The sequence below is a fragment of the Musa acuminata genome, chromosome BXJ3-10 (genome assembly GCF_036884655.1).
Source record: "Musa acuminata AAA Group cultivar baxijiao chromosome BXJ3-10, Cavendish_Baxijiao_AAA, whole genome shotgun sequence".
Taxonomy (NCBI): domain Eukaryota; kingdom Viridiplantae; phylum Streptophyta; class Magnoliopsida; order Zingiberales; family Musaceae; genus Musa; species Musa acuminata.
In genome coordinates, this window is record NC_088358.1 from 32,125,255 (window position 1) to 32,140,235 (window position 14,981).

Below are 14,981 nucleotides of genomic sequence, written 5' to 3' on the forward strand. Positions count from 1 at the left end.
ACCACCTAATGTTTTATATGAGGACTCTTTGACTTTATATATATATATATATATATATATATATATATATATATATATATATATATATATATATATATATATATATATATATATATATATATATTAATGATCTGTTATAAACTCTCATCTTGATTAATAAGACGAAGCTTATCCCATCTCTGGAGATAAGAATGGGGTCGATCATTTCTATTACTTCTCGGATTAATCCAGTAGCAGATGATGGAAGCCTTTCCCCCCCAACTATGAACTGAACACAACTTTTGGAGGTCTAATTATCAATTAACAGAGCAGTATCATCAAGAAAGCTGTGACATATAAGCAGCTCAAATTGGGAAGCAACAAAACACTACAGCCAAGATGAATAATCATACACTCTATGATCGCAGGCACACACACATTGGTCACAAAGAAAGATCATTATTTCTTCATGACAAATCATGAAGAACTATGGAAATCACAAGATGTATCCATAAAACATGTCTATTATTATAGCTGCATAGATTACAGTCCGCCATTAGCCTGCAAAAGAAGGATTTGGTGGGGGAAAAAACAACCACAAGGAGGTTGTCATGGCATGCTCCAAAGTAGTGCTCGCTGCCATACCCAAATCCTACACATCTCAGGCATCAGAACCGAACCGTGCAAAAGCAACCAAGCAAAGACCCACAATGAAGACAATGACGGACACAATTGACTCAGCCGACGCGAAGCCAAGACCGGAACAACTCTAAAGACTGACTGACTTCAAGCTTCAAAGTTTTGACCCACAAGCATTCCCTAAAACACCAGAGGAGCAATTTATGATGCTTCCCTGGTAACACAACCGGGATCATACGAAAAACATCTATCATGTGCAATAACGAGACTCGTAAAGTGAGGTGATTTCCGCACCGAGATCAAAATAGAGGATAGCCAGCCGCCCTAAAACAGAGTTCCCTTGCGGAAGAACATCTGCAAAAACTTGAGATTGGCCAACAGTCCACGGAAGATTACCAGATCTGTGATGAAGTTGAGAACCCACCACCAAATGCCATGAGCCAAAAAACAAGCTGAAAGATATTGTTGCAGTTCATGATCTGTTTCTGGTGCTGAAGCTTATGAAAAGTAAGCTCAATGGTCAGACTCTAAAGATCCCCTGCGCTAGGAAAGGATATCGCACCACCACAGCTTCTCCTCTAGCAACCCAATCCCATAGGTGCTGATCAAACGGCAGTGCTGAAGATTCAGACCCACCATAGAGCTCCCCATGTTACCCAAGAATGGCAGACTCTTCTGTGTGACCTTTGAGCAACTTGAGAGAGAGAGGATGCGCAGGTTAAGCTGCCTTGCTGATGCCAGGACTGCCACACCGTAATCACTTATGGAGCAACTCGACAAATCAAGGTTATCGAGCTCAGAGCAACCATCTGCAATCGCCAGTAGGCTTCTGTCAGTGATCTGCTTACAACCATCAAGATTAAACACCTTCAGAGTGCCTCCATGTGACTTGACCAGCATAGCGACCAACGCATCGGTCACATTAACACAACTGCTAAGATTGACCTCCACGAAGCCCGCCTTAGAATTCCCAATCAGTGGGATGAGCGAAGCATCAGTCACTCCAATTTGTCCACTCAAGTCTACATTCTGTAGCTGGGGGCAGATCTTTCCCACTGCTTGCAAGCTAGCATCAGTAACACCGGGACAATCATGAATTGTCAGGGACCTAAGAGACACGCATGATGGTATTTGGGTAGGGCATAAAGTGATGTCTTTGATGCCCAAGCATCTCACCAGAGCCAGTGACTTCAACTCAGGATTGCATTTCAACAGAGAACTGACACCGACAAGAGTGACCTGGTTACAATCCTCAAGGTGCAAATTCTCAACTGCTCTTGCAGTTTCTGCAAAAGCTCTCAAACCAGCATCAGACAGGTAGTCAGATTTGCAAATGAAGAGCTGCTTCAGAGAGGGGGAACCCTTTGCAATAGCTTCCAATCCCATATCCGTAAGCCCACTGCAAGAGGTGATAGAAATGGACCTCAACCTCTGCAAGCCAAGAGTCTTTCCCATAACCCAGAATCCCTTCTCATTCACCTTCTGTAGGTCAATAAGGGCTAAGTCGATTACATTCTTCCCGTAGTGACCGATGACAGCAAGCACGATATCACTGATGTTCAAAGTCTGAAGTTTTATTCGTTGCAAGGATGACGAGGCCGAAGAAACCAAGCTTGCAATTCCCTGATCGCCAACACGCATGCAGTCCTTGACAGTGACAGACTTCAAGTTCGGACAGCAACGACCAATAGCCTGCAGACCTTCATTACGGATGCTCGAGCAAGACTCGATTGTCAAAGATGTCAAGTTGGGGCACTTCTGTGCAACAGCTATCAAGCCTTTGTCCGAGATTTGTGGGCACTGGCAGAGGTCAATCTTTTCCAACAGGGGGCATCCATCAGCAATCTCTGAAAGGCCAGCATCAGTGATTAAGGGCACCTTCCACAAAGATAGAACCCGAAGCGAAGGACAGCCATGGGCAATCGCAGAGAGTCCAACATCGGTGACCCGAGTCGAATTACTTCCTCGGATGAAAAGCCTGCCCAGCCCACCACGGCTGCAGCTTCCGAAGGCGATGGAAGCAAGTCTAATATCGGTAGCTTCCTCTGCATCCAAGCGCCTGGTGAGATACCCGTTGTTCTCACATTCCTTCTCCTCTGCACAAACACCTTTGTTAAGATCCGGCGTCCGTGTCTTCACTGATTCATCAGTGGTCTTCATCCGGGCGGCAAGTTGCGAAGAACGAATGCTGATCAGAAGCATAAGCCACCGCTTCGACACACATGCACAGCTGCTTCTCTCCTTCTCTCCCGGCAAACGCCTGAGGATCTCGAAGAGGCACTCATCAGGAAGGGTGTCGATCGACCGTGGCTGCTGCTTTTCTGCTGCCACCTCTTCTCTCCCTCTGAAGCTGAAGCTGAAGCCGAGAGGAGCAATGACCCGAGCCCTCTTGCGAGGGGGGCAGTAGACATCGACGTTCCGACCGGGAGACAGGAACCGGCTGGAACCCGGGAAAAGAGGGCAGAGATCATCGCCACCTGCAAGAACGGCGATCGTCGATCGAATCGAGTCAACAACGCAGAAACATGATCCCATGAAAACACTTGAAAGAATCAAAGTAGCTTCAAAGCACACGATCCCGCGGTGAAACCTCGATATCAGCGTTGTTCTAAGCTACAACTCAGAATCCAATTGTCATGCATTAAACCTTCCAAAACCAGACAAGATAGTAGAGCGAAACATAGAGATCTGCTCCACCCTCAAACCACAAGGGGAACCCCAAAGAGTTCCCAAGATGCAGTCGAATCACACGTTCGAGCAACAAAAGGATGATGATTTTGCAGATCTCAGAAACAAAGGGAAATCTACGGCATCGATGTAGATCGGCAAGGTTCCCAGCCTCAGACAAGATCAAGAGCAAAAGGAACCGTCCGATCCCCAAAAACCGCTGCTAGAAAGGAAACTCTTCGTCGACGAAAGAGCAACAGAAATCAACGCATCAGCAAGGAGCAAAGAGGCGTTACCTCCGTAGTTGACGAGAGCCGCCATGACGACAGGCGCAACCCCGAGTAGCCCAATTCGACCACCAGAAACACCACCACCACCACCACCACCACCAACAACAACAGAGCGCTAATTGTGGAATTCGCAGGCACCGTCGGGAGCATCACAAGTAGCACTCCACACATGCAGAGAGGGGGGGAGGAGGAGGAGGATCCCGCTGCTGGTGGAATGGGTACTGGGGTCGAAGATAGAAGAAGGGGGCAAGAGAGGCGTAGGAAAGGGAGAGGTGACGTGAAAGCGACGGGGGAGGGAGAGGGGGGATGGACTGAGGCGGAATCCCCTTCTTGCCCTTGGCGCGCACTGCATCCGTCCTCCCCTCGACACGGCGCCCGCACCGCGTTCGGTGGGCGACGCACGTTTTGCTTCCACACGCCGGAGGAAGAAGGTTCGCGGTGGTCCGCCTCACAGGGCAAGGGAAGCCGCACCTGCACGCCGTCGTCGTGTCCGCGGCGATCCACGCTGCAATAATAATAATATTATTATTATTATACACCTTTAAAATAAGGTGAATGAATGAGGAATAAGAAATATAATATTCACCCTTGGTGACGTGGCCACTTTTGCTTTACAATAGGCCTTGGCCCAATCAACTATCGGCACGGCATCGATCCACCGACCCAAAAACAGCCCAATTTGGCCCATCATAAACCTATATCCAAAAATCCATCACGAAACGTGAGAAATATAATGGCATATTTTTATGTTTAATTTTCGTATACATATTCATCTTATCCCGATCATAAACAATCAAAGAAGAAAATTAAGAAAAATTATATGATAAGTTAGTGATCAACCGTAATACTGGTTAGATCTTGTTTAGCATATGTTAAGGGGATTTATGTACACTTAGTAAGTTTAGCTCGATCTAGACCCGAAGGCACGGGGGTGTTCGAGGAACCTTCACAGCAGCTTTGACATGGGTGAGGTGACTCTAAGGTGGTCTTCACGTGGTCTCGGTCTACTCAAGGTGGTCTTAAGGTGGTGGAGTCTGGTCTCCTTAGTGGGTTCCTAGGTCCGACCTTGGGTCAACATTGGAGTCAACTTTCATACCTAACCAGTTAAGGGAATTCTTTGTAATAGCCTCAACGCCTTCCTTTTAGTGTTTTGTCCATGGGGGCAAGAAGTCTGAATAGCTTCCTATGGATTATTATCCACGAGAAAGGTGAAACAAGTCTGAACGACCTCTTATGGATTGCTGTCCATGGGGTCGATAGGATCAGTCTAAACGACCTCCCGTGGACAACAACATACTGTAACCCTCCTACATAATTGCTCATCGGAGAATGATTCGATCTTTTCTTTCCACGTTAGCACCTCCGAGATAATGAGATGATTAGTTGACGGATGAGAATTGATTATCAAAATACTTCCTATCAACATATTTTAATGACATGCAAATCCTACAAATGAAATGTCCATCTAAAAAATAGGTATAGCTAAAATGAAATATTTTTTGTTAGAAAAATATATAAAGATTATACCATATCTAAAGTACTCCTAAAATGTCTTTGTCATCATAAAATTCAATTTGATGGCGTTTTAATGTCAACTAATAGAGATTAATGACGAGGATGTATGCATATCATAAAATTCATTAGCATCTGCATTATCATCAGTCATGATCGACTGTTTATGGTATTGATTGATCCTCAATTTTCGCCATACGAAGCATAATTTGATTTATACTCTCTACGAGATTTAGGCTTGCGGTGACGGACGTCTCTGATATCAGTTGCTGTCGTGCAGCTCCGCTGAAGGGAGTCTATGCGCTCCCACTTGCTCTTTCTCTGCAGCCTCTCTGCCTCTCTATTTGTCCTCACTGGCACTGTCGTCTTCTCACGATCCTGCCAAAGTAGCTCTTCTGATGGTCCAGAGATTGAATTGAATGCTGCAATATGCCATCTGCCGGAGGACGCCGAGGGAGAGACACTTGCAGGCTATCAGATGTGGATGGGGCTCACGCCATTTTGGATTTGGGACCCACCTCCTCCCTGTGGACGTGGCGGGCATCGACGCCATCGATGGCCTCACGAGCTGTCCGACGCAGAATGGTGCACCGTTTGCGTCAGGAGGTGGTGATCGTAGCAGCAACGACGCTGCTGCTGCTGCTGCTGCTGCCATAAACAAATGGCTAAGGGTGGCGGGAGGGACGTCGACGGCGGAGCCGACTCCCCCTCCACAGCGACCCTCTTGCTCTCACGCTGACGCCAACACGGAGTGGCCAGCGGTGTCTGCTCCACCGAGCAGGACAACAAAACAAGAGCAAGTTGCCTGTGGCGTCATCCTGACGAGAAGGAAAGAGGGAGAGACCCGTTCAACCTCCTCCTCTTTCGACCCTCTGATTATGATCGGATGGCCCGTAATTTATGCACAAGCAAAGAAACAGTTGATTGCACGAATCTCCAAGCGTCGTACGCCTGAGTTCATTCTTCCCTTCCTCGGACGATTACAAGGTTAGAGGGAGGCATTACACAGTAGATTTGGAGCGATCAGTAGCTGCAGGCCGTCCGCTGCATCACCCGATCCCTGAGAATTCCGTTGTACAGGGCCACCCTGTTCGCCGGCATCCCTCGCGCCTCCCGCCTTTCTCCTCGTGGTGGCCGTGGGACTTCCGCCGCCGTCTCATTGCGGGAACTCCCGCCGAGCTCCTCCACTTCCGCCGCGAACTGGACCCTCTTCTTCCGCTGCTGCTTCCCGTTCGCCCTCTCCCTCTTCCTCCCCTCTGCGCAACAACGGTGTCAGCTCGTCTATTGAAATCAAAGAAGCAGACCGACACGGAGAAAGGTCGGAGGGCGTACCGGAGGAGGACACGCAGGAGCGAGGGTGACACCAGGGGGGGGTGGAGCTGCGGTTGACGGCTGCGGAGAAGGGCTTCTGGCGGCAGATGGCGAGGATGATCACGGCACCGGAGACAGCCACAGCGGTGGCCAGAGCCACCCCATGCGAGGTGATGAGAGAGGAGGAAGAAGACATAAGGAGGAAGAACGGTGTCCGTGTGAGGGCCGTGACATGTGAAGCAGCAATGCTATATAGTCCAAGCAAGAAGACACTGAGAGAGTGTAATCACACAATACGTTCGGTAGGCGGGTTTTGACGGAGTCGTCTTCTAGAAAAGATGAGTTGCTGCCAAAATGTCCTCCGTCATCTTCTCTTTCAGCAATGCATCGTGACACAATGGTGAGGAGTGGAGTTATCCACTTGGGAGTAGTTTGAGACTTCGATTCAACTACTTGACGGACATCCGAGTTCGGTGATGGGTAATGTGAACACCATAAACCGGGAGGGGGAACGTTCCGGGAATCTTCACATAGAACTTGGACGAAGGGCGTCATTAAAGGCCAAAGAGGAGTGAGTGTGATCATTCTTATTAGGCACGAGACTCTGAATCTTATCCTCTCTTTATGATGTTAAAAGAGATGCACCAACAGCGATTAAGCTTAGGGGACACGTCGTTGTTGCTTGGATGCTCCATTAGAGGTTGCCTTCTTCCTCCTCCTGCAGCTGCTGCCTTACCTAATGCGCTCTCTTCAGCTACTTTCTTTTGCGTGAGAAAGTGGCAAGAAGGCTCGAGTGGCTCGTGCTTTTGTTGACAGAGACCAAAAGAGCGGTGGAAATCTCGAATGAAATGGGAGACAGTAGAAGAGAGTCAGGATTTAAGACAATTGATATGCAAACACGGGATTATTCTGTGATGACAGTGACAACATGCACAGGGCAACGAGAACAGGCAAAGAGATGGAAGTACAAGAATACCACTGAGCGACAGCGCAATGTATAATATGAGAAAAAGGTCAAGAAAAGAAGGGCTTGGTAATGTTGAATCCAGCACAACATTAGATTACAGGAACAGAAAGCTAGAGAGACACACAAGTTCGATTGATGAGCATATTGTATGTCGTAATAGAACATATTATAGCAAAAGCCCAAATCTGACACAAGGTTAACTGGAAACTAAGTGTCTCCAAGCAAGTGGATTCCACAAACAGTCTCCAAGCAAATGGCGTCTTTCCCTCCCTCACTACAACTGCTATAATTGAGAAGAACCAGATACATGGAAGCAAGAGGTGATAACATCAACAATTAAGTGGTGAGGATGGGTGGTAAGTAGTCGGACTTGGCGCCGAGGACACGGGCCCTGGTGTCAGGGAAGAACTCCATGCCAGGTAACTCCGTCACCATCCCATCGCTGGTGACTCCGATGGGGTAGGTTAGAAGATGTCCTGGGAGGTCACGGTCTAAAGTCTCACTGGAATAGAGATCCCAGTACTTGTCAGCGATTCTGTTAACCTTCTGCACACACTGCAAGCTCTCTGGGTGGAGGAAAACATCGTCAAGCATTCCGAGGTGCTCGTACCAAAGAGCCAGCCGGAAACCATGGATCTGTCCCCTTGCCGGCTCCCTAGTTGACAGATGATATGGTTGGTATGCTCCCATAGCAATCTCAGAGTCTCTGCTTCCATCCATTGACCGCTGATTGATGTTGGCCGAACCAATTATGATATACTCGTCATCAACTGAAACCAAAAGTTTGGAGTAATTAAGTTTTCTTTAACACTTAACGAGTGCAATGAGAGTTCAACCAGCATCAAGATTAATATATAGCTACCAATATTTACTGGTCCGACCAAGTTCCGGTACCGAAACATACACCTCAATGCTTTCCCTTTTTCTTATTTTGCTATTACTTTTTTTTATGATACCTTATGGTATTGGTAGGCCATGGGTTACAAATATCTGACTTGTATTTAAATCCCCAGGTGCATTGAACTCCAGTTATGAGTAGGCACCAAGCAACCTATTTTCTAAGCAACTTAATTTTTCAAAAACATCATAAAAAACTAGACAATTTTCGATTACTATGAAATCCTTTTTACAACTTAATGGTGATGACAAATTCAGAAATTGTGCTATTTTCATAAAACCTTTATTTTATTGGTGACACATTCTAAGATCACAGAATTTCCTCCCCTTTAGCCTATATTATTTTCATCTCGCAACCAAGAGTCAGTCTGAGAACTAACCAATATTCGGATACTTGAAGAAAAAATGACCTTAATGCAGCCTAGATTGTATCAGGTTCTTGGTTCAGCTACCAGGACCAAAAAAAGACATAAAGATCTAACAAAACTAGAACAAGAATTGTTCAGATTTGCCTCAGGTTGTTTAAAATCAGGTGATAATTATATAATGATCCACGTCAAGAATTTTCAGAATTGTATCAACTGTGGATGTCAAGAACCAGGTATATATTTTGCAAAAGAGAACATTTAAATGCATACAGTTAGTAAATATGAGTGTCGAGAAGGATACCAATCATCATCTTTGTATGAACATAGATCATGAACCGTCTGGCCTCCTGAGCTCTGCTGTAGTCAGTGTCCGGTTGTGGGTGCTCCAAGGGTTCATATTCTCCACTCTTCTTTACCTCTCGATTTCCCAAGCAGAAGAAGGTCAGATAGTCCTTCGGATTAGCTTCAATTCCTTTTGCCTGGAGAGCTTGTACAATGTCAGTATACATCATCTCCATTGTCCTCCGCTGCCAATCTAAGATTGCTTGAACAGATGCACTTTCTGGCATACCCTCTGGCCACATTGGAACCACAATATAGACGGTGAAGCGCTCCCCAGCTTCAATCTTACTAATAATCTTCAGAGATAACTCCTTAGGGATCAGATGCAATGCATCAATTTCCTCAGGCTTGATGCCATCAGCTTTCCATGCATAAGAGCTACCAAGAAAGTACTGGTTTTCAATATAGATAAAGTTCTTTGCCCTACGGATGGCATTTATGTATGCATCTTGAATGCTTCTGTCAATGATATTATCCTTTCCACTGACAAGCCCAGCTCTAGCGGCATCCTCTGGAGTGTCAGGAAAGCCAAAAGCAGCACCTCCATCAATGGATCTGAAAAGCTGCACGTTCCAAATCTCTCTGTCCTCTGGGAACATGACAGGGGAAGGCGGAATGATAATGTCAGAGAGATCCTGCAGCTGCACAAGAACATCTTTTCCTCCTTGCCTTCTCCATCTCTGCTCAAAATTGAATAAAACATCCCAAGCAATGGGACCTTCCAGCCGTGAATGAATATCATGCCAAGGCTCTCTTGGTCCGCCTTTTTGTATGGAAGCCTCTCCAAAATTTGGCTGATGAAAGTCATCATGATGAGCTGTGTCCAATGTCCTGAACAGAGAATGGAATGGTGTGTCATATCTTCCATCACAAAGGTCTAAGCCCCCAACAAAGCTCACGATCCTCCGCTGCTGCAAACTTTTGTTAGGCATCTCGTGGTCAACGATAACAATTTTCTGATGATGTGTGAACATGGTGGCAATTTGCAGATCTTTAACAAAGCTTCCACCATCATCAGGATTTCGAGGGCACAAAACACAGTGCACGTCTGTGTCACGGAAATAGTTTGCAGTTTCCTCATCATGGGTTGCCATAAGACCATCTTTCTTCAGCAATCCTACTGAGGTTCTGTCATCCCAAACGAGCATAAGAACTCGAACACCTTCACTAGCCCTCCTCTTAAGGAGCTCGCCAAGTGTAACATCTCCACCAGGTTTTGGCCTCTTGGAGTCTCTTATCAATCTAATTTCTGTGTACACAGACCAACCTGTGATGTATATCAGATGTCGTGCATTACTAATTGCATCAAAAATGTCCTCCCAACACCTATGGGGCTCATAGTATCGTCCATCAGCAAGAGGAATTTGTGGAATGAAGTCGTCAGGGACATGCGCATCTTGGTAAAGCGTTACTTTGCAACCCTGTCTCTGAGAGAAAAATGTGTAAGGGACTCCAGGATACTTTGCACTTCGTACACCTCTCGCCCAGTTGCGGTCTTTTGAAATATCAAAATATTGCACTTTCACATGGATCTTAGCATCTCCAACAGGGTTCCGGTCTGCATCACATATCTCAAGCCATCTGTCCACCTCCTCACCATCAAGGATCTCCATGACAGGCAAATAAGCTCTTCCAATCAGTGATGCCCCAATAGGATTGTCAAACTTAACAGTGAAGATGACATTTGCTGCCATGTGGGCACAGTATATGTGAAAAGACTCATACCAACGTGGACTAACTGGTTCATTTGTGATCATTCTGGTCCGACCAACTCGGGCTTTCTCCAAATCAATAGTAGCATAAAGTTTGGAAGACCCCTTGCCGATACCAACAGTGTCTTCGATACCTTCAACAAGCTATTAGAAGCATTTCATGGTGTACACAAGAATTAGAAGATAAAAATGAAAGAAAGACAATAAGAAAACAATGAGTTTAACATATATATCAAACATTACAAGACAAAAAAAAATCTATAATTGTATCTGACAATGATAACCTGTTTTTGGCTAGAAAATAATCAACCAATAAAATAATTCTCAGTGATAAAGAGGAACAGGAACAAGAGGGAAAGAGGATAAGTTGTCTTAGGCATGGTTTAAAATAACAGTATTTACTGGGTCTAATGGTAAAGGAAACAAAATGTATCATCATGTGTTTACTGGAGAGGAGTTCCTTTATATGTTACACTAGGAGCAATATGACTAGGAGAAATACTTTATTAAGGAGATCAGAACATATACTTGGAAAGACTAAGATATAAACTAATAGTTCTTGTCTACCTTAATGTGCAAAGAAAATCATCAATTTGTGTACAGTATATAGACTCCTAAATGTGTCAAAAAATGTGCAGCAAGCAGTAATTGTGCAAAAGCTTTTGCTTCGTTAGTTCCATTGACTATTTTTCTCCCAGTTTTCCTTTCTCAGTTGTACAATACCCTAAAAGGAGTGATTAAACATGACCATGTAAGATTCCTGCACTCATATTTCTTAGCAAAAGAAAGTCCCAAATAGTCTCAAATGCTATATATAAACATAAACAGCACTTCCAAAGTAAACTTCAAAAAGAATCTAAAAAAGCTTCTAAAACCAAACCAAGGATATTTGCTTCTTGGCTTTAGAAAGGTTCTGAAGTGCTGGTTTTTTATGTAAATTAGTGTTTCATGTTTGGATGAACATATAACCCAATAAACACAATCTCCTCAAGCCAGTTCAAAGAAAAAATCTACCGGTAAAATGTACTTTCTGAAGCAATTTATAATCATATAAAAACAGATGCAAGATCACATCTACAAGTTGAAATGAAAATTTTGAAAAGAGATCTCATATAACCATGCAGAGATCAACAAGCAGAGCATGTCAAGTCAACGATATAAGCACAGAGAAAGATGACACATAAAAGATTAAAAGTGACTAGACCTCAGTTGGCTAGTATCATCATGACGAAAGGATTTACCTTGCGGAGGAACTTCGGAGCACCACCTGAAGCTCTGTGTGGATTCGTCAGGGACTCTGCCTCAAAAATTGTAGCATGGAGTGTTCCGTGTAACAAAATCTGCGCCATCTGTTACCTTCTTACCTAATTTCCACGCACGCACACAATAGAAAAAGATAAAAAACGTCAGAGGATATATGTCTAAACTCCAATCGAGCTGACGGAAAAGGTAAGCCTTCAAGAATGGAAGCACCAGCGAACAGATCTGCCTCAAACAAAGGCCTCAAGTCCCGCGGCACTGTTGACACGTACACAATTAACCTACTTGATGTAAGCAAAACCAAATCGGGTAGCCCATTCAAAGTCAAAGAACACAAGTACCCCATCAAGCTACTTTAGGGATCTAATTTAGCTCAAGAAAAGTCGAAAACAAAAAGAAGAGTAGCCATCGAACAAGACGGATCCGAGCTTGGAAGCCATGTAAATTCGCACTTCGACAATCAAAGTTAGATTTATCAGATTACAAACAACCCAGAATAGAAAAGAGAATGAACGATGTTTGGGGCAATCATGATCCAGGAAAGAGGGATATCTCCAGTGTACTCACCCGAGTAGGGATCGGCGCTGGGATCGGGGGAAGCGAATGATAGATCCGGTGTGACGGGGAAGGGAGATGGAGGAAGAGAGATCGCAGCCTCTGCCGACCAGGCGTTGAAACTTGGCTTTATAGATAGAAAGAGCGAGTTAGTCGATCCGGGAGGAGTAGAGGTGGGCGGAGCTCACGCGAGCCCCGTAGGAAGTGCGAACGAGCATTTTGACAGGAAAAAAAGAAAAATAACAACGGATAGGGAGGTGCTAATTACATATTATATTAGTTAATTTAATTAGTTATCTTTAGTATTTTTTTTCTTCTATTTTAAAAATATATATTATTTTTATAATTATAAAAATAAAACACTTGGATTTATTTATCATAACATCATCAATTTTATCAAAAAAATATAAAATAAAAACTAATTTTAATATTTTAATTGATGATAATAAACTATATCAATGGTAATAAACGATAACATTAGTTATATCTGTATCAATGTCAATATAATTATCAAACGATATCATTCTTCTTATCCACAATAACCACTTGTGACCTTCAATGAAGCTACAATAATCACAAACTGAAATATTAAAATTACCTTTTTATCCTTTGATTTAGTATTTCTATTAATAAAATTAATAATATTAAAATAAAATCTAACTATTTTATTTTTATAATTATAAAGATATCAATGTAATTATTAAAATATAAGAATCAAAATATTAAAGGTAACTAATTATATAGAGATATGGAGTACTACTTAATTAGCTCGATAAAACTAAGTGCTCTTAGTTTAAAAAAAAAAATATTTTTTTTATATTTTTATGAGCTATTTTAATTCAGGTAAACTAATTAATTAGATTCATTTAGAGAGAAACAACTGTGCTATATACGAAGAATATATGGCCATGTCAATATGTCGAAGTTTGTAATGGCAAACTAGTTATTTTCAAAATTTACAAGAATACATATGTAAAGAAAGATACTGTTAATAAAATATAATTAGACGTTGACGAGTCAAAGATATTTGTAAATCCAATTTTGATCAACTAACGCCCAAATCCAAACTTTCTAGAACATAATCGTCAGAAGTCCAAACATGATGAATCGGCCTTACCAGTCACCTTGTTCCACTAGTCTTTATAACGATAAAGAACTATAAATCTTTAGTTATCAATAATTAATAGCTCCGGATAAGATCAATAATAAGAACTTCTTCGATTTGAGATCTTCGTTTGATCCAACAAGTAGGAATATCCAAAAAAAACCACAGTTTGAGATGACGATTGCCAACCGACAATGATCAAGATGTAAAATATATTTTCTCTCTCCTCCGATACGTGTCCTAATTCCTGAAGTCCACAGGATGCCGGGTCAATTCAACAGAGTAGAACCCAGCTAGGAACCTCCGCTGTCCATTTTGACCCCTAGTTCACAGCTATCATGTCTTCTACGCTAAAAGATTTGATTGGCATCTTTGGAATACAAATTCTACAAAAATATAAATATTGCAATACCATTTCAAAGTCTTTAACAGTTTGATATGAAATTCTACAAAAATATAAATATTGTAATACTATTTCAAAGTCTTAACAGTTTGACATGAAATTCTACAAAATTATAAATATTGCAATACAATTTCAAAGTCTAACATTTTGATATGAGATGGAAACGGAAAGAGAAGATCCGTCACTTGTGTTAACAGAACTTTTAAATCAAGCTTTAAATCAGATTATGACATTAATAATTAAATCTAGATTAGATGCTAATAGATGATGTATTCATGTAATTGAACAATTAAACAGATTCAGAAATAAGTAGGATAAGATTCGTGGTCACCTTCCTAGTTGAAATCAGTCATCCCACCCATCAGGCGTCCCCTCTACAGAAGGGTGAGACAAAGGGATGCAGCTTTTTGAGGCGGGCGACAAACGCAAAAAGGTGTGAACAGTCATCTGATAGCAGATGTACAAACTAATTGCATTATCTGCATCCGCGTGCAATCGACCACTCAAAGATGTAGACACACCAGCTGCCATTATTGGTGGGCAATAATGAAAGATATGCCTTTGATATAAATCAGAACTGGAGGAATGCCAAAGCACAGTTTAAGATGAATTTTTATATCTTAAATATAGGTCTAAAATGATTATTCGATCCATTAATCTAATATTACACCAAAATATTTAACCCACTTATTTTAGGTTAAGGATTTAAATCTTTATCTTAATTTTTTTTAAAGATACAAACTAATTTAACTAATAAAGACAAACAAATTATTCCTGATCATAGGATGAAAACCTATATTCACCACCGTGTGCAAAAAGATAAAAAGTGACAACAAACAAAATGTAAGCTTACAACAACTACTACTTGATTGGGCTTTAAAGGCACTGAAATTGTAGCGTAAACAGAACTATTAGTCCATTGTCGGCTTCTGGAATCATTTAGTGTTGAATCGAGCATATCACAAGGCTTAGAG

At 42.7% G+C, this 14,981-nt stretch overlaps 3 protein-coding genes across 4 annotated transcripts; all 3 read right to left on the reverse strand.

Annotated features, from left to right (window-relative positions):
• Nucleotides 1-485: 485 nt before the first annotated feature.
• Nucleotides 486-4,062, reverse strand: LOC135650915 (EIN3-binding F-box protein 1-like). The gene is made up of 2 exons (XM_065170600.1): nt 3,582-4,062; nt 486-3,095 (listed from the first exon to the last, which is right to left on the reverse strand). Exons 1-2 carry the CDS (start codon nt 3,604-3,606, stop codon nt 1,162-1,164), a joined length of 1,959 nt encoding a protein of 652 aa, XP_065026672.1. The 5' UTR covers nt 3,607-4,062; the 3' UTR covers nt 486-1,161.
• Nucleotides 4,063-6,110: 2,048 nt separating this feature from the next.
• On the reverse strand, nt 6,111-6,594 carry LOC135651471 (uncharacterized). Its single transcript, XM_065171540.1, has 2 exons — nt 6,420-6,594; nt 6,111-6,343 (listed from the first exon to the last, which is right to left on the reverse strand). The coding sequence occupies exons 1-2, from the start codon at nt 6,592-6,594 to the stop codon at nt 6,111-6,113; spliced, it is 408 nt and encodes a 135-aa protein (XP_065027612.1).
• Nucleotides 6,595-7,476: 882 nt separating this feature from the next.
• On the reverse strand, nt 7,477-12,723 carry LOC135650913 (phospholipase D alpha 1). 2 transcript variants are annotated; one of them, XM_065170599.1, is made up of 4 exons: nt 12,512-12,723; nt 11,926-12,202; nt 8,932-10,828; nt 7,477-8,135 (listed from the first exon to the last, which is right to left on the reverse strand). In XM_065170599.1, exons 2-4 carry the CDS (start codon nt 12,031-12,033, stop codon nt 7,702-7,704), a joined length of 2,439 nt encoding a protein of 812 aa, XP_065026671.1. In that variant the 5' UTR covers nt 12,034-12,202; nt 12,512-12,723; the 3' UTR covers nt 7,477-7,701. The 2 variants fall into 2 exon arrangements, with proteins under 2 accessions (XP_065026671.1, XP_065026670.1); XM_065170598.1 differs by having other exon boundaries at nt 11,926-12,048; nt 12,512-12,722.
• Nucleotides 12,724-14,981: the final 2,258 nt, after the last annotated feature.

What these genes read in the sequence shown, in the direction of transcription:
- LOC135651471 (XM_065171540.1), bottom strand. Translation starts at nt 6,594, where the DNA reads ATGTCTTCTTCCTCCTCTCTCATCACCTCGCATGGGGTGGCTCTGGCC. An exon ending in CTCCTGCGTGTCCTCCTCCG is followed by an intron (nt 6,344 to 6,419) that starts GTACGCCCTCCG and finishes GTTGTTGCGCAG; the next exon opens with AGGGGAGGAAGAGGGAGAGG.
- LOC135650915 (XM_065170600.1), bottom strand. Translation starts at nt 3,606, where the DNA reads ATGGCGGCTCTCGTCAACTACGGAG. An exon ending in GGCTCTCGTCAACTACGGAG is followed by an intron (nt 3,096 to 3,581) that starts GTAACGCCTCTT and finishes CCGTTCTTGCAG; the next exon opens with GTGGCGATGATCTCTGCCCT.
- LOC135650913 (XM_065170599.1), bottom strand. Translation starts at nt 12,033, where the DNA reads ATGGCGCAGATTTTGTTACACGGAACACTCCATGCTACAATTTTTGAG. An exon ending in CTCCGAAGTTCCTCCGCAAG is followed by an intron (nt 10,829 to 11,925) that starts GTAAATCCTTTC and finishes TGCTTCTAATAG; the next exon opens with CTTGTTGAAGGTATCGAAGA. An exon ending in TCATACAAAGATGATGATTG is followed by an intron (nt 8,136 to 8,931) that starts GTATCCTTCTCG and finishes TTTTGGTTTCAG; the next exon opens with TTGATGACGAGTATATCATA.